General features: G+C 39.8%; 1 protein-coding gene across 1 annotated transcript in view; it reads left to right on the plus strand.

Moving 5' to 3' along the window:
- The window catches only part of Atrnl1 (attractin like 1), a 521,748-nt gene that overhangs the window by 28,259 nt on the left and 473,748 nt on the right, over nt 1-19,741 (plus strand). Inside the window, exons 5-9 of the mRNA XM_028775552.1 lie at nt 2,752-2,960; nt 11,077-11,251; nt 13,334-13,421; nt 15,183-15,438; nt 17,621-17,804. Coding sequence (XP_028631385.1) covers nt 2,752-2,960; nt 11,077-11,251; nt 13,334-13,421; nt 15,183-15,438; nt 17,621-17,804 — 912 coding nt within the window. The remainder of the gene's footprint in view (nt 1-2,751; nt 2,961-11,076; nt 11,252-13,333; nt 13,422-15,182; nt 15,439-17,620; nt 17,805-19,741) is intronic.

Genomic DNA, 19,741 nt, shown 5'->3' on the forward strand with positions numbered 1-19,741 from the left:
CTCCCTTTCTCTCTTTCTCTCTTTCTCTCTTTCTCTCTTTCTCTCTTTCTTTCTGTTGTTCATTTCTGTTCTGTTAGTTTCTTCTTTAAGACTTACTGTTTTTTTCTAGCTACTGATTTTGACTTTTGTTTGTTCTTGTTTTTTTAAGACCTCACGTTCCATCATTAAGTTTTTAAATAGAGATTTCTGTGATTTTATTCAATGATATTTATAAGTTTATCTCTGATAATCATGTTTATTTTAATGCATAAGTTCTGCTATATTGAGTTTTCATTTTGATTTGATTGTAAGTTTAAAAATTCATTCTGGAGTCTGTTTCTCAGTCTTTATGAATTTGTATATTTTCAGTGTTTGGTTGGTTTCTATTCATCTGGCTGTGATCAGAGAGACTGTGAGAAATTGTTGCAGTTTATTTGTTAAGACTTGCCTTGTGTTCTACAATGTGGTCTATTCTAGAGAATGTTTCCGTGGGCTGCTGAGAAGAATGTCTGGCCTGCAGTGTTTAGCCAGGGTAGCGTTGATGTCTGTTAAGTTGTTTGATGTATAATGTTGTTTAAGTGTGATAAGTCTTCGTTGGACTTTGTCTAGGTGGTCTGTGTTGTTGAGTGGAGTGTTGGCATCACCTCTTGTTACTGTGCTGACGTCAGTCTGTGTCTTTACATCCAACAGTGTCTTGTGAGGCTGTATTTGCTTCTTGATATAATAATACAGTCCCCTTAGTTAATACGAAAATTACTTCTTTCCTTTTCCAACCAATTTCGGGTTGAAAGTCGTCAGTTCTACATATCAGTGTGTGGTTTCTTTCTGAATTTTCCTTCATGCACCTCATGGGGTCTTTTAGCATCTGTTTGTCATGAAGACTTTCTGTCTTCTTCAGTTAGGATGGACAGTTTTGCTGAGTTCCTGTCTCTAAGAGATTGTGTTACTGTGCAGGTCTTATGAGAAGTCCACGTGATTCTGATTAGTGTGTGTATATGTGACTCAATGCCTTTGTCAGGCAGCTTGCAGTATCCTTTGTTTGGTGCACTTAGTACTTTACCTGAATGCTTAGTACTTTTCCTGTACACTTAGTACTCTTTCTGTATGCTTAGCACTTTTCCTGTACACTTAGTACTTTACCTGTATGCCTAATACTTTACCAGTACACTTAGTACTTTTCCTGTATGCTTAGTACTTTTCCCATACACTTAGTCCTTTGCCTGTGTTTGAGATGAGGGCTTCTTCTCTGGTCCTGACTGGAGTACTGCATGCCTCTTATATCTGATAGCCATTCTCCTCCTATATTTGGGAATTTTCTGCTATGATTTTAATAAGTGTATTTCCTATGCTTTTAGTTTGTACTTTCTATGACCGTGATTTGGAAGTTTTGTTTAAAAGTGATGTCCTACAGGACATCATGCTCTGTCCATAGGTCCTTTATGGTTTTATAAATGTTTGATTTCAGCTACCTCGTCATTGAGCCCTGGTGATCTGGTACTCTACCTGATCTATTATTGGCATGGCTTCCCTTCGCTTTTAAATTTGACCTACTGAGTTTTTCATTCTGCAATTTCTGATTCATTTTTCCAATATTTTTATCCTTTTGCTGATCTTACCTTCGCTTCATATTTTATTCAGCTATTAGTAGCTTATGGATTTATTCAGGAGTTTGTGTCCCCTTTGAGTTTTTTTTCAGCACACTTATTTCTACTTATTTAAAATATTTTAAATTTTATTTGTAAGTATTTTTTTTTTGGTGTGAGTGTGCGTGTGTGTGTGTGTGTGTGTGTGTGTGTGTGTATGTGTCTGTGTATCACATGCATGCCTAGTGCCTACAGAAGATATTGCATCCCCTAGAACTGGAGTTATAGACAGTGTGAGCCTCTATATGGGTGCTGGATATTGAACCCGTGTGCCCTAGAAGAATAGCCATTGCTCTCAGTCACTGAACCATCTCTCTAGTCCCTTACCATGTTTAATTTCATTAAAACCCTTTTATATCTAGAAGTGCAGGGGTGATGTAATGAGAGAGGTGCTCTCAGATGCTTTTAGAGAAATGACCACAGAGTCATTTGTCAATTCTTTTACTTTCTTCAAGAAGATAGAAATTGCTAATGAGAAAATTTTTCGCCAGGAATAAAGTATTTGAAATACCTTTGAATCAGCAGTTTATTATGGGATCTCTTCATACTGTAATGTATCCAGATGTGTATACACAGCAGAAGTAAATGTAGAGCAGACTGTAAAGCAGTCAAGGGCATTAAAACACGTCTTCTGTGGCTGTGTAAGTGGAGGTATGGGCCTTAAAGAGTTAGAACTAAGACATTCTTGGCTCTCTTAAGTTTCAGGAGTTCAAAACGTCTCTTCTTAACATATATATTCAGAATATTTATTTACTTCTTTATAAACATCATACTTGGACCTGTACAGTTGCTTCAGAAATTGAGTGTTGTCCTTGAGATCAGAGTTAGCAGAAGACATCTAGTGACTAAACTAAGACTCAGCAAATATGTAACAATGAGATGAGAGGCCTGCAGGCGGTGGAATGACCTGGGAGGCAGAGGCAGGAGAGCAGCCAGGACTACAGACCGAGACCCTGTCTCTAAACACGGGGTGCAGAGACCGAGAGCTGGAGCCACATTGGGAAACTGTGTTAAATTAATAAACACAAAAGAGAAAACGAAGCCTATGAAAATGACCCAAAATTCGTCTTAAATTTTCTTGAATTTTCACATACGAATGATACTTGAGCCTGTGGATTATGTTTTGCAGAATCAATTCTTGTCCTAACAATTGCTCTGGTCATGGGAAGTGTACAACCAGTGTCTCTGTTGCAAGTCAAGTGTATTGTGAATGCGACAAATACTGGAAAGGGGAGGCCTGTGACATTCCTTATTGTAAAGCCAATTGTGGGAGTCCAGATCATGGCTACTGTGACCTAACGGGAGAAAAACTCTGTGTCTGCAACGATAGTTGGCAAGGTAGGCATGGGGCGCTGGGAGAGCGTGGGGTTGGCGTGGGGTTGGCGTGGGGATGGCGTGGGGATGGCGTGGGGATGGCGTGAGGATGGCGTGGGGATGGCATGGGGTTGGCATGAGGTTGGCGTGGGGATGACGTGGGGATGGTGTGGGGGCGCCTGGGGGCGTCGTGGGAGCGGCGGGGGGGGGAGGCGGCGTGGAGATGGCAGATGAAATGTTACACGGATCGTTTTACTTAGCACACCCAAGTCTCAGGTGTTTTTTTGTTTGTTTGTTTGTTTTTTGGCTTTTTTGGTGGTGGTGGTGGTATGTTTAGGTTAACAGTTAAGTTCTTAGTTATCTGCATTTTCATAAATAAAATAGGGAAAGACCTGTCCACATGCTGTTTTAGGGATTAAGTGAAGTTACACGTTAAACTTAAAATTGGAGGCATGTGATCATTATGATCTTCTATAATCTTTTTGTTGACTCCTCAGAGACTGGATGACTTCACCTGACTTACTATGTGGTGTATTTAAACTTACCTCATGATTGGTAATATACTGTACTGCAAAAATAAATTCAGCTTTACAGGTATAGGATCCTTTTAAATGCATTTCTTAGGAGAGACTGACCCCTTGTGGCTAGTTTTAAAAAAGGACAGAGACTATTTCAATAAATAAAAGTTTACTTAGCTGCTTGTTGTAAAAGTCAGATTCCTCGGAAAGAATTCTAAAGTCTTCAGTCTGTCATGAAAGAGTAGCTTTAAACCACATCGAAGAGTTTGGGGTTTCCTAAGCATCTATAGTCATATATTTGTCATTGTGGACTTAAACTAAAGGATAAGTATAGTTATCTGAAATCATCTGTTCAGGTCTAATTTGCTGATTATGTTTGCAGAGAAGTGTCTTTGTGCTAATATAGTACTTTTTGACGGAGGGAAGTTTGACGCACACATTACACAATTCAGAGGCATATACACACAGAGTAGTTCTCTCTGACCTAACTGAGAACCACACAAGCACAGGATACCAGTGATTTCCTAGCAAATGGAATTTTATAATTGATAACATATTATTTATGGTTATGATAGGTGCAAACTTTCAAGTGTCCATTAGCGGTGGGGATATGTATTTTAAGTAGTTAATCACTTGCAAATTTTGTGTCTTCAGAAAATGCTTTGAGGCTTTTTTCCAACTTAAAATTTTAAACTAAAATATTTTCATTTTCCATAACAATAGTTGTACGTAAATAGCAGTTAGAGTACAGCCGGGGAAGTAGAATATGGCTTATGTACAGTGCTTTCCACATGAGTTTTAATTGCTGTGTCATCTCAGTGATTCTGACAGGAGATGACTCTATCTGTAATAGTCCCTGTAAACATCCGCCCCTTTCTTTTGTTCTCTCCTCTTCGTAGTGCTTCGTTTCCTGAGGATGGTAGAGGCATGATTCAAAATAGCACACATTCTAATTGTTTAAAACTGTTACTGCTTTTTATATTCTATTCTCAATAGTATTTCATGAAAGCACTCCATAAACTTCTGGAACCTGGTATGTCTCAGCACTCCAAAAAGGCGGAGCCAATCTTGTCTGTGTTCACTCTGCTGAAACAATGGGGGCATGAGCGGTCAAAGTGTGCACACAATGTCAGCCATGAGCGGTCCAAGTGTGCACACACTGGCAGCCATGAGCAGTGCAAATGTGCACACACTGGCAGGCATGAACCATCCAAGTGTGCACACACTGGCAGTGAGCATCGTCCTCTGGACAGTAGCATTTTATTAGGAGAGCACACAGGAAGAGCCTGACTAACTCTTGGGTTCTAATCTCAGCATTTCAGTTTGCCTCTGGGCTCCGTGCTTCATAGTTTCCTGTATTGCACAGCGAGCTTCCTGCTCGGTAGCAGATTTTCCCTTCTGAACCTGCTCATCTAATTCTTTATCACTCTAATCTTTTTACTGCTGAAGACATTTTCCAAATCGCAGAGGAGTGTGTTTTAAGCAAAGGAGGCGCTATTAAAGCTCTTGTCTCTCTCTTCCTGTAGGCAGCACTTGAAAGAACCAATAGCTGAAATGGACAAGAATTTAGAAAATGCCTAGTCTGGCATTTTGAAAAGTAAACAGCTTTACTGTATAATTTTAATTTTGTCATAATATATACTTGACAGAGAATGATGCACACACGTGAAATTGGTTAGACACTTCTGTGGACGCATCTAGTTCTGTGACTTAAAACACATTTAATTTTGGGGTAGAGTTTTATGTTCATAACAAAACTGAGAAAAAGATACAGAAAATCTTCCCCCATCTTAGCATAGCTCCCATTATCGACAACATTTGCCAGAACTTGTGAACCTACATCACTAGATCACTGTTACCTAAAGTCGTAGTTTATATTAGGGTTGTCTTGGTTAAAGGTACCATGGCATCCATCCACCTTACAGTAGAACACAGGATGGTTTCTCTGACAGGAGACTCCCTGATCTTCGCCTCTTCACTGTTCCTTCCCTCAGCTCTCGACAGCCAGTGACCTTCTTCCTGGCTCCATAGCTTTGGCTCTTCTGAATGGGATATGCAGTCTTTATAGTACTCTTGGTATATTCTGAGAGGTGTACCGTTGTGCAGTTTTGAGTGCACAAATTTAAGATGGGTGTGCTCTCCCTAAGTGATACATTCGTTGATAGCATAGTCGTGCACATGTGGTCTTTTGTTGATGGAAACGTTCTATGACGGATGACTGTAGCAGAAACTATGTAGCATGTAGAGTTAATAAGTAGCTTCTCTGACTTGGCGTTCTGTGGTAAAGTTTCTCCCCTGTGTCCCAGTGACTTACAGCTCGTTTCTTCTCAGCATGAGCTGTGTTCATTGTGTGCATGTGCTCCAGTTTCTCTGTTGATTCATTAGCACGTGATTCTCTTGGTTGCTTCTGATACTTTTCATGTAATATAATTTGTTTATTTCATTTATCTTTTGAAACAGGACTCATAATGTTGCTCAGGCTGGCTTGGAATTAACTCATCATGTAGTCCAGGCTGGGCTCGAACTTGTGATAATCTATCACAGACTCCTGAATGTATAGAATTTTTATAGTATTAATTAAGTCACATTAGGAAAAAGGTATTTTGGAAAACATTTATCTCTTAGGTTTATTTGTAATGATTGGATAAAGAACATATTTTTAAACTAAATAAAAATCAAAACATAACAAATTCACTTTATGTTCACATGTAAAGAATAATAAATTTCACAGGGGCCTTCAAGATGTGGCAATATGCCTTAGCAACTACATCAATCGAGTGGCATTCGGTTTTTTCCTTTTCTGTAACTTTCTGAATCCTCGGGCTTTTGTTAGAGCAACGTAAGCATTTCAAACTTACTTGGGCAGAAGGGAGGTTGTTATGCTCTTTGGAAGAGACGGGAGTCTTTTCAGCATAGATTATTTCCTTTTGCAAATAGAGCTCACTGAGTTTTAGACCCCCGTATGGCCTGACAGACATACTGTATTTCTTGACTAACCCTTACCACCAGTATGGATACAATGGTCAGTGCGATGTTCAAAGGAGTGTCATGTGCACATACTAGCTCACGTTCATTATTCCTCTGGCAAATGCCGACACTACGGTAACCAAAGCACTCTCCGCCCGCTTGTCAATTCTGGAGGTTGGATGTCTTCAATAACAAGAAGAAATCAGGTTCTGGGGAGGGCCGTCTTCTCCGCCTACACATGGTTGCCTTCCTGCTGACTTTTCTCTGGCAGAGCTATGGCAGGAACACACGTGTGTGGTGTGTGCATCCCTCACACTTCCTGAACCATCACATTGGGGTTTAGGGCTTACATCTAGGAATTTTGGTAAACGCCAACAAACATTCAGTCTGTATCACGATAATTCTTAGAGTGGATGATTCTCACGGTCACTTCAGTTTATGAAGAAATTCATCCCAGCTCACAGGGTTATTTTGGGTAAGTCGACTAACCTGTCTAGTTATTAATTTCATTTTCTTTAGAAAGATTCATTACATTTACATCTGGGTCCTAAGATGGCAGTTCTGTAATGTATTAAACTGTATTCATTTATAGTATTCTGTTTGTATGTGGTGTATGCCTGTGTTTATGGGGTATGTGCATGTCTCTGTGGTGGGCAGAGGCCAACACTGGGTGTCTCCTGAGATTGCTTTTTACTTTATTTGTTGCGATGGGGTAGGGGAGATCTCTTCCTGAACTAGAGCTCATCAGTGAGCTAGACTTGCCCAGTGCTGGGTTATATGGATGCGCGCCATCACAGTCAGCGTTTGGGTGGATGCTGGTGACCCTAACTTGGAGCTTCGTGCTGGCAAGGCAGGCACTTTAACAACTGAGCTGTCTTTCTGCTCTGAAATAGCATTCTTAAGGACTAATGCTATAGTGACATTTCCTTTTTAGTAAGTAGACACTTGATAATAGATCTTGATTTAATCATATCTTTTGTAACCAAGCTTAATGCATTTTATTAACCTATAAAATTTGCATTTGTGAATAATACTTGAGGATTACACATACACTGTTTAGGTATTCTGTGAACATGAGACCGGACTAATAAAATGGGCAGTTTGGTTTTTTGTGCCTAGAATGAATGTTAACTGGCATGCTTTCCTTTCTACTTCATTATTTTAAATGTCTGTGTATATAGCCTTGATGGCTGTAATGATCAGAAATAGGTCTCTAGGATGTTAAAGTTATCCTTTTCTATGTACATATATCTTATGTATCTCGATACTACCAATGATTTTCAGAATGAGTGCCTCAGGGGCTCAAGGGGAATTGATCCTTTTCTGCTCCAGTTATGATGCTATCACTTTGGAATAGTTTCTGTATTGAGATTCCACGTATAACTTCATTTTAGCCACATTACACCTCAAAATTGGAATGTTGGAGATCACAGATTTCTGCTTAAACAGACAGACAGACAGACAGACAGACAGACACTCTTTTATAATGACATAATTTACCTCAATTGTAAAAACTGTATTCTTAGAAAGGACATAGAGTGATGACTACCAGTCATGTGACTCATTGTTTATAAAGTTAACTATTTGTAAGAATAGTTTAGGAGCATTTAACATATGCTGAAACAGACAGTAGGACTTTAGTAATTGCTTCTGTGAGCCTAGTACATATGCAGAATAGTTTGTCTGCTGTAACAAATGCCTTTCAGTGGAGTTGGAAGACGGTACTCTCCAAAAATGTTTTCTCATCTTGCTTTTCTTCTCCTCATCTTCTTCCTTCCCCTCCCTCCCCCACTTTCCTCCTCCTCCTCTTCCTCCTCTTTTTCTTTGGAGAATTTGAGATTTCAGTATATATGTTAAATCATAAGTGGAAGAAAGAAAAATGGTGGATATAGCAAATTAATATAGGCATGCTAGATGATATAAGAAAGGCACTGTAGGAATTAATTTCATTTTAAACATGTGACCAATTATTTAGTTTCGGCAAAACAATATATCCAACATATTAAATGAAGGCGTATAATCTTGGAGTTATTATAAGTTTAATTCTGGATGGTTGTAATGAAATAAATGTTGCAATATAGTGAGTCATGTGTATTTTTTCTAGGTTCCCAGAGCGTATAGTGATTATATGTTCATACAAAACTGTACTCATGCACAATTATAATTTTAAATGTACAACAAAACTATTATAAAAATGCACAGTCTTAATTAAAAACATTTTACTGCTACCAAATGGTAACAGTTGCTTGTGTTGTTACTGAGCCTTTTTTGCCGTGGGAGGGAGGGGCTTGCCTCAGTTTCATGGCTACCAGTGGTCACTGGTAAAGACCGCAGTGAGAGGTCAGATTGCAGATCAACCTGATTGGTGTGATATCGGTTGATAGCATCTTACCTGAACAGAACATTTCCAAACATCTTCACTAACCAAGCAGTATCCTAAGTTTTATCATCCTTAAGTGTGTACAGCATCTTCATCAGCGGACTCCATATTGGGAATCCATTTTTTTTTTCTCATCACAAGGAGTAACTCTTGTTTCAGTTCTGTCTCTGTGCTCTGCTTCTGGTCCTTTTGTTGCGCCCACCAGATTAACAGTCACTTCTTTTACTGTAGTGGTGTCACTTAAAAGCACTCATGGGATTCTTAGGGAATCTCCCTTAGATTCTTTCGAGTGCTGGTATTTTGACCTCCTTCTATAATCTCCGTTCCTTTTACTGCATCGGAATGGTGTCAAAGCCCTTGTGACACATTTCCAGTCTGCTCAGTGGCTTCATCAGCCCTGGATTGCTTGCTGCCTTTGCTGAGGTTAGAATGAGCCCTGGCTGGTCGCTCTGTGGAACTGCCTCTTCCCTGCCCCCGCTCCTCCCCTCAGCCCCCCCCCCCCCCGCACTCTTTGTAAACCAGCCTCTGCAGCCCCACACTTGTCTCCTCTCCTTCCTTACCTTTCTCAGCTTTCAGAGAACTGAACAGAGTGAGAGTTTCCTGAGGTCACCACTCTGCCCTAGGTTGGGGTTTGTTTAAAGGGATGTTGTGAGTGGTTTGCTCTTCCACTGAAAGCCCCACACTTGCGCTGTTAGTGGAAGGGGTTCACCTCACCGTTTGGTCTCAGGGGTAGCACTTTCATTTCCTTTAAATGGCGGTTGATAGAAGGGGACAGCATGTACTTTTGATTTAAGTGAAAGGAGCCTGACTTCCCCATTCATCCAGTGTAGTTAGCAGACTTAATTTCAATACTGTTTTGTCTTCAGTAATAAGAGATTTAAGGAGAGGGAGAGAATAGGGGACAGCCAGACCAGTTCCTGAAGCGGTCACAACACGTATTTATCAGTTGGGTTTATTGTTTTATGTAGCTGTGGTTGGTGATGACCTCAAGTGATTTCAATAGTAACGTGATTATAGGTTGTTACGACGTGTGATGCTAATGACAGATCTTGGATAGTGAGAAACACACAGGATACACACAGTGCTCCGCAGAAGCAGATGCAGGCCTGATTCAGCTAGTGTTGCTGTAGGACTCAGCTTGTATCTGTAAGTACAGTGACAGGAAGTGCAGTGACAGGAAGTGCAGCGACAGGAAGTGCAGCACAGTGACAGGTTGAACAGCAATAAGAAGGGCAGTGCAGCTACAGGAAGCACAGTACAGTGACAGGAAAGTAATGCAGCAACAGGAAGTGCAGTACAATGACAGAAAGTGCAGTGACAGGAAGTGTAGTATAGCGACAGGAAGTACAGTACAATGACAGGAAGTGCAGTGACAGGAAGTGCAGTGCAGTGACAGGAAGTGCAGTGCAGTGACAGGAAGTATTGTGACAGTGAGTTCCTTTGTGTCAGGTTTCGGAGACATTTATCACCCCATCTGCATCTTATGGATGAGGACATCTAGACTTATCAGTCACACGAGTCTGTTTAAGAGACAGTTGTTGCTCCAGTTTTATACTACTGGACATTTGTTTTCACTTTATGAAATTTTTATAGTTTCTAAATAGTTATTATTATTTGCTGATATACGAGGCTACCTACTGAAGCCAGTTTGGTTCTTAATAATGTGAGCCTTATCACGTTTCTTTAATAGCTTATAACTTATAAATGTCTTTTATACACTTTTTGTGAAATAGTAAAAACTTTTAATAGCATTTGTGAATAGACTTTTGTTTCTACTTTATACATGGAAGCTTGATGCTGGGCAAGGTAAAAAGATTTGTCTAAAGTCACATCGTAACTGACCGAACTAGGATTTGAGGATGTTGTTTTCCATTTTAATATTGTAGAAGCCCACTAAAGGAAATACGAAATTTCATGTGATTTAACAAGCTTTGTATACATTATGATATTCATTAGAACATGCTAAAATCTGATTATATTTCCCTTGTTAAGAATTTATTTGCAAGTTATATCTCAGACTTTTTTTTCATGAAGGAAGATTTTGGGCTGGGGTCTCACTGTGTACCTGAGTTGTTAATTTGCCCACGAGTTTCCAATCTTCCTTCCTCAGCCTTTTGACTGGCAGTTTTAGAGGTGTGCCCCACCTCGTACGGTCAGATTATTATGCATATTACATTTTTAATATGATGAACATTAGATTCTCTTCATCTGTATAATCTGTTTTGGAAATATCTTTGTTTAATTCAATGTGTTGCTTGATTTTTTTTTTTAACAGGCCCAGATTGTTCTCTGAACGTCCCTTCCACTGAGTCTTACTGGATTTTGCCAAATGTTAAACCCTTCAGCCCTTCCGTGGGTCGGGCTTCACATAAAGCAGTTTTACATGGGAAATTCATGTGGGTGATTGGAGGCTATACTTTTAACTACAGTTCTTTTCAAATGGTTCTGAAGTAAGTATTTATCTTTCAACCTCCATAACAAGCTAAATTCTGTTGTTCAAATATATCAATGGCTGTTTCTGAGGTAGTATACATTTGCTAAATTTGAGACCATATGTAGTCAGTGCCCAAACTCAAGTATTTGTCACTGTACATGGGTTTTTTTTTAATAAAAATTTTAATACCTGTTTAGAGTATTTTAAATAAGTTTCATATTTCACTGGGAAGCCATGCAATTTGCGGAAAGGGTTAAGTTAAAGGGGAGGACGAGGGAGGCAAATGGAGGAGTGGGGAAGGATCAAAGCTTTCTGTGTCCACGTGTGCGCGCATGGGCGCACGCATGCGTGTGTGGTAAGTCATGCGAGGTTCTGAGCAGGCTTTGATGTACACCGTAGAAGACTCACTCTGACCATTTGAGTCAGAATGTAGGGCTCTTGGAAGAAGAGTAGAAATGGGGATTTAGTTCGAATGGAATTACACAGGGAACAAGTTTTTATATAGAGTAGAGCAAGACTGAACCCCAGCCACAAGAAGGTTAGGAGGAGGAAGAGAACCCAGCGAGCAGTTTGAAAAGGAATGAGGGCTTTAGGGAAACCACCCTGTGCAGTGACTGCAGAGGGGAGTTGGTTCGAGGACTAACATGCCACCCATGTCAAATGCTGGCCATTAGCCAAGCCATGCAGAAGAGCAGCCAAGGATTTGATCTGAAGATGTTGACCCTAGTGAGGTTTGTGGGGTAGTTGGGTTAACAGACTTTTGGGTAAGGAAGATGGAAGACAGCTGGGGAACAGCAGCCTGCTAGCTCGAAGGGAAGTGAGGTCACAATGTAACCCAATTTGATACATGTTTGTTGATCTAGTAAGACAAAAGGAAACAAACAAACACAAGCGGCTGGGGGAGCTGTTGGAGTGTTTGGAAATCATGGCGCTCACCTGTAGCAGGGCCACAGGCCTCTGGAAGCAGCACCATCTACTTCAGGCTCCTGCTTGCTGTTTTGACAAACTAAGATCCAGTGTGGAGCGTGGCCACTGCGCCTGCAGGAGCTCGGAGCTCTAAGCACTTCAGATGCGCAGCTTAGAACTTCACTTCATACCCAATAGATTCCAGAAACCATACTTTTGTGTCACATATTACAAGATTAGCTTACTTTTATAAAATCCTCTATACTACTAGATTTATTCTGCTCAACTTAAAAGAATTATTAGCAAGTAAGTTATATTTATGCATAGGAAATATGTAGTGCTTGATGAATTGTTTTCTTACACACACACACACACACACACACACGCACACACACAAAAGCATTAATATTAAAAGTCAATGACTATTGTAAAAAGGGAGAGAATTTTTATCTGTTTCTAAGGAAGGCTGGATTTTATTTTATTTTGAAAGCAAAGAACACATTATTTTTAAGTTATAAGTCCATTGCAATTATTAAATGTAATTAGACTAATTCTAGCTGTGGATGGCATACTCAAGTTTATGTATCTGTTTAAAGTTTTAAAAAATTAATGTTTTAAAGTTTGTTTTATTTGTATGAGTATTTGGTTACATGTATGTGTGTACCACATGCATGCCTGGTGGCTGTGGAAGTCAGAAGAGGGCTTTGCATCCCTGGGAACTGGAGTTACAGACAGGTCCTCTCTGAGTACAGGGACTTGTAACCACTGAGGTATTTCTTGAGTCCTGCATATTGTACGTTGAAGTGTTAAACCTTAAGAGCAGATATTCCTTTCCTTTTGTTCTTTCTTTCTATTTTTTTCTTGTTTTGTTTTTTGAGACAGGGTTTCTCTGTGTAGCCCCAGTTATCCTGGAACTCACTCTGTAGACCAGGCTGGCCTTGAACTCACAGATCTTCCCACCTCTGCCTCCAAGTGCTGGAATTAAAGGCATGCGTCACCATTGCCCAGCAAGAGAAGATATTTTTTCAACGGAAGCTTTATTAACAAGTTTTAATATGGCCTATAAAATTGTTAGTTATACGTTCTTCAGGATTTAAAGAGAATTTGAATTCAAGTGAAGAAACACACACACACACAAATTAAAGAACTGAAAATGAGTTTTAGCTTGCTAACGTAGTTTTCTTGTTTTTAGTTACAATTTAGAAAGCAGTATATGGAATGTAGGTGCTGTATCAAGGGGCCCTCTTCAGAGATACGGACATTCTCTTGCTCTGTATCAGGTAGGTCTCCTGCTTACAAACATTTTGGTTGTTGTTTGTGTTAGAGAAATAGTAGACCTCCGATCTGTCTCCAGCACTCCATGGGAACGGTAAACCACGAGGCTCATGAGCAGAGCTGCTAGACCAGAGACTTGGGGTGAGAGCTCGACCAGACTGACATTTTATACCACTGCTCTATGTGGGGCATTGACTGCATCACAGAGAGGCAGCTTCTCACTTGCCTCCTACTCATGAAGGAGGGCTACATAGCTTTGCCTGTTATGTTTATTTATCTATTTCATCCATTTTTAAAAATTGGGTGTATGATGAGCAGTAAGGGTTCTGCCTCATTGTTTTGCCTGTGTCTGTTTTCCCAAATTTATCACAGAGAGCATCTTTTCTTATTGAGTAAGTAGTCTTAGCAGTTCTGTCAAACACCGTTTGACCACAGGCGCATCTCTTATTACCAGTGTATCTCCGAGCTCCTCGTTCTCCTGTGCTGATTGATGCCAAACCACACTGTTTTCAGACTTGTTCTGTATTGTTTTAAAGAAGTCTCTTTGTCTTTACAGGTTGGTCTGCTTTTCTGTAACCCTTGATATTGTAGATGACTCATAGAATGGGATTTCTGTTTCTACAGAGAATTCTGTTAGAGATCGAGCCGAGTCTGTACGCAGACTTGGAGATCTTTGTCATCTCAGTGACGTCTGCCGATCCGTAAACGTGGGGCATCTTTCCATGTATAGCTTCGTAAATTTCAGCTGGGTTTTTATAACTTTAGTTTTGAACTGTTTTGTAGATTGATTCTTAAATACTTTGTATTTTTTGGTGTTCAATGTAATTGCTTTGCTAACTTTGCTTTTGTATTGCTCATCCCAAGTGTGCAGACAAACATGCACTTTGTGGCTTGACCTCATGCTACAATGTAACTGAACTCTCTTGCTAACTCTTCATTTCTTAGGATCTTTTATATAGAAGGTGATACAATCTGCTGGTAGAAATTGTCTTCCATTCTGTTTTATCTGAGTCCTAATTAGTTCTCGTCTATCTGCCCTAGGTAGACCTTTCAATAGAAATGACAAAGTAGGCACCCTTATCTTATTCTTGGTTTTCAGGGAAATTATCTAACAATTCACCATAAAGTATAATTTTAGTTTAGTGTTTTCCTTAGATAACTTCTATCAAATTGAAGAAAACATCTTTTTAGTTTGCTCAAGTATAGCAGTTTATACCATTTTTGCACATTTATGTGAATCAACTATGAATGAAATTAATTGGATAATCCCACAGCCATAAATGGTACTAAAATGTACGTTGAGGGATGTACAGATACCCATGTTTTTGGAGACTAGTGCTGGAAAACATTGAATTGTTGAGAGTGGCAAGGACAATTAACATAGACGATATAGTTAAAATGTAACCATTATGGACCCAGGTCATTCAGATGCTGGGAAGACTGTCCATGGGTGATGTCAGCATACATCTCTGCTTTTCTGACATGTGGGAGCCATACCTTGTAAAACCAGCACATGCTTAACACAGAGTTTCTGATGTGTTTTAAAACAAAAATGCACGTAATAGAGTATATAATGAGAATGTTTAAACTAAGTCACATTAATGCAATGTTTGAAACCATAGCTAAGCTTTCCCGTTCGTTACCATCGATGTAGTATGCTTCGAGCAGTTACTAAAATGTTGCATGTAAATCAAGTCTTAAAGAACTGATGCGTGCTGCTGAGAAATGACTGTCCTGTGTACTAGCGTGTGCATTTTAACTCACAGGAGAACATCTTTATGTACGGAGGCAGAATGGAGGCAAGCGATGGGAATGTCACTGATGAATTATGGGTGTTTAACGTACGCAGTCAGTCATGGAGCACAAAAACCCCCACTGTCCTTGGACATGGCCAGCAGTATGCTGTGGAGGGACACTCAGCACACATCATGGAGTTGGACAGTAGAGATGTTGTCATGATTGTGATATTTGGATATTCTGCAATATATGGCTATACAAGCAGCATACAGGAATACCATATCTGTGAGTTTCTTTAAAATGCAATTTCTTTAGTGGCTGGAGCATTCTTATTTTAATCTTCTAATCATTTGGTCAAAATGGTAAGTTATTTTAGCTTGGGATTGTAAGACGAATTATGTTCATAATGGTTTTTGAATATAGTCCTTTTAATTGTGCTAAAATTTGTCCTTTAATAATTGGGTATATCTCTTGGCCAGATGAGGGGATGTTTTATGCTCATTTTCAAATATTTTAAGCTATGAGGCTTTCCAACAGATGGTGCTGTTGCCTTGAAATTTACCTATGAACCAAAAGCTGAAATTACTTCATGTCTTTGTAGTTTATGAATTTTAGGATTTTTTTTCTGTATCATGTTCTTAGTCTTACGGCTAGGTCTCTAGCTACTTGAAGGTAGATTCTCAAGGATAAACTGTTGGTTTCTAAAAGAGATTGTTGTTTAGTGTGTGGAGGTCACCTGCTCAGTCTATGCCTGATATTCTCTACTGCTGGGTTTTGTTGTTTTATTTATTGTGTGTGTGAGTGTGTGTGTGTGTGATTTTTTTATATTGTTATTTCTAATTTGTCCACAAACATTTATCTTATAGTTGCTGTTTAAATTTAAGAATATTCTCATGTCTGGTTCCCTTGTCATTAATGAACTCCAGTTCTTAGCTTTTATGTAACCAACATATGTGACCTTACAGAGTCTGAACACAATCTCAGTGAGACTGCTCCTCTGTGGGCCTCGTTGATAGTGAGAACACATGTGTGAGGAAGGTGCCCTTCCCAGTCTCATTCAGATGTGACTCTGCATGCATGGCCAGGACAGCACCACAGATGCACTGGAGTGTGCAGTAGCGCTAATGTCCATGCTGGCTGGTAGCTGATGCGTGTGGTGTCTGGTAGACTTTTATTCTCAGTTAGGAATAATCTTTTTATAGACTGGCAACTGGAGCTTTGGTGCATTAAAAAATATCTGTACATTCAGTTCCTTTTGGCCTATTCTACAACCAAAATACCACTTCTAAATGAATTTATAATAGTATTTTTTTGTTTGATTTCTGTTTTGTTGGTTGCACAGAAGTGGAATGAATCATGATTTTTGAGTTTTATAAGGGATCGTGAGCACTTAAAACATTCTGTGTATTATATCAGTACAAATTAAGATCTATCAACTTTTCTCTCAAATCGTGTTCCCTACTAAGATTTACTGCTGTGTCCAAGAGCATTTGAGCAGTTGGTGCGATGTCCAGGTGTCTGATGTCAGAAAGTTAAAGGGCTTTCACCAAGAAAACTATACAGTAAAGAGTACAAAACAGTGGCCAGCTGTCGTTAAAAGAGACCACAGTCATTAGTTCCCTGACCATGGTCAGGTAGGCCTTCAGTGTTCTATTATAACAGCTGCTGGGCTAGAGAGCTGGCTCATGTCAAGAGTACTTGCTCCTGGGAAGGACCTGAGTTCAGTTGCCAACAGCCACCTGGTTGTCTGATGTCACAGTCACAGGAGAATATCTTCTTTTCCCTTCAAAACACATACCAGTGTGCCTGTTGGTAGAACCCAACAATATTATGATTGTCAGGAGAATACTAGAACTTTAGTTTTTAGGACTGGCACAGTGTAAAACTTTGCTCATTTAGCTTAGGTTTAAGGGTAATGGTCTGGCTGGAGAGATGGCTCAGCAGTTAAGAGCACTGGACTAATCTTCCAGAGGCCCTGAGTTCAATTCCCAGCAACCACATGGTAGCTCACAACCATCTGTAATGGGATCTGATGCCTTCTTCTGGTGTGTCTGAAGACAGCTACTCATATATATTAAAAAAAAGACAGTAGTCATGTAATTTTTAATCTCTGTTGTATCACTAACTTATTCAAAGTGTCACATAATAGGCCTTGATAAAAATTTGCTATATATTTTATTTTATTAAGTACTATTTTAAATAACATGAATACATATAAGTTAAATTTCTCCTATTTTCTTTTATAAACACACAAATTGGATTTTCAGTGTTACAGAATTTATTATGTGTGTCGCTTAGTCTTGTCTCGGCACCCACTGCGGCGTCTTCAGTTTTTAAGTACTGAATGTTAGGCAGCTCTCTCTACTCGTTTATGAGCCGCGAGAGTTAACTTGCTGGCTGTTTATGATATTTTGCTTGTACTTTTACTACGGGTTGAAATTCATCGTCTGTTTTCCCTCCGCCATAGCATCAAACACTTGGCTAGTTCCGGAAACGAAAGGAGCCATTGTGCAGGGCGGATATGGCCACACGAGTGTGTATGATGACGTCACCAAGTCCATCTATGTTCACGGAGGCTACAAAGCCTTGCCCGGCAATAAGTACGGGCTGGTGGATGACCTCTATAAGTATGAAGTCAACACCAGGACCTGGTGAGTAGACCGAGTGACAGTTCCGGAAGGGGGCGGAGGGAATGGCTGAGTAGACTGACAGTTCGGGGAAGGGGGCGGAGTGAAGGGCTGTGCAGCAGTATCTTGACTGGCGTTCTATCACTCAGTATATTTTGATAGTATTCCTTCCCCTTCCCCTGCTCTTCCCAGATCTTCCTCACCTCCATCCCCTTCAACCTCATGTTCTTTTTAACTCTCAGTAAAAAACCAAAATCTTGACAAATCAAAACAAAGAAAACAACCACCAAAACTCCCAGAAATACCCAAACCAAAAAAGTCACACACAAAAGCTGTGGATACATTTAGTGTCAGGCAACTACTCCAGGGCACGGTGGGGACCTGGGAGTGTGCTTGATGCACTCAGGGTCACGACCCTGGGGCTTCTTGGTTAGGGTAGGACTTGGTGCTCACGTCTCTTCCTCTCTGTGGTTGTGTGTGGTTTGAACCTGAGCAGGCCTTGTGCATGCTGTCACAGCCCTGTGAGCCCCAGTGAGCACGAGCCCTGTTGTGTTGTGATAATATCTTCTGTTTACACAGTAGTGGTGGGTCTGGAATGCCACAGGAAAATTTTTGAACTTATAAAATCTTAATGATAACTATGATACATTGTCATGCAGCCAATAGCACAAAATAATAAATTCCCCAGGTATGAACTATATAATTTAAAATAATCTGATCCGATAAAACACCTACAATCACTTCTAATACACTCGTTTTAGATGTGAAATTTTGCTTACCGCCATAATCTTAAGCTTTAGTACTACACGTCCTGGATTTGTGCTTATTTGCACTTGTGTTTTAAAATATTTGTTAAGTTTGCAAGATCATTTTTTTTTTCAGTTTTATCATCTAATTTGGATGAAATGCCAAGCTTGTTGTGTTAAGATATATTTTCATTTTTTTTTTTATAACTAGCAGTGCAATGTTACGCATGCTGTGCTAGCCTTCCCATGCTCATTTATAGGAATTCTTCTGAGGTGCACACAGAGAAGTGACCTCGTGATGTGTTACCGAGGCACCGCCTGGTGCCCCAGAGGGAAGGCCTGTCCTCCATGTTGTCACTGTAGCTGATGGCAGGATTTCCACTCCTGCTGTGAGGTAGAGAGACCAGTGGCTCAGTGATGTTTTGATGAGTGGTTCTCCAGTAAATACGGTGGCTTGGATTCTCTTTGGGGTTCATTTGTCCCTTTTTGTTTAGCGTATGATGCATTTATAGCCGTCACATTCGTTTTCTTCTAGAAACAGATTTTTAAAATTTATCTTCTGTATTTATAGTTTTAAAATATAATTTTTGTTGTACTTATTTTGTTTTTCAGAATCTGGGAAAGTACTCTTTTTGTTTTAAGACAATGAACATGTCTTTCGAAGTTGCTTGAGTGCACTTAAGGAAAATTGTTTATTGCATAGTGATTTATTATCCTTTCATTTTTAAGTCTATGCCTGACTTTCTGCATTGTGTGAAGAGAATAGGGTTGTGAGAACTTCCTTTTGGAAATGAAAAACAGTATTCTATACATGACAAAAGAGATTAGGTTACATGATGAAGCAGCATCCTGAAACCGAGGGCAGGGGAAATTAATACAATTATAGTAAGATTCCCTCAGAATGAAGACGAAGAGGAAAGGCATTTCCCTGTCTTGGAGGCAGCTCTGACTGACTGACAACTGACAGATTTTCTGGTTCTGTAACCTGTGTGCATGGTGGGTAGTACATATGCATGTGTGTATGTTTTTTTTCTGTGGTAGGCACACACATTTGCACACATGTACTTATGTGTGCATGCATGTGGAGTTTTGAAGTTGGAGACAGGGAGTCTTTCTCAAACATCACCATTTGCCTTATTTGTTGAGGAAGTGTCTCTTAGTTCAACACAAACTTCGCTGATACAGCTCACCTGGCTAGCCTGCTTAATCCAAGCA

Source organism: Grammomys surdaster, unplaced genomic scaffold (assembly GCF_004785775.1).
Source record: "Grammomys surdaster isolate TR1022 unplaced genomic scaffold, NIH_TR_1.0 66, whole genome shotgun sequence".
NCBI classification, from domain to species: Eukaryota; Metazoa; Chordata; class Mammalia; order Rodentia; family Muridae; genus Grammomys; species Grammomys surdaster.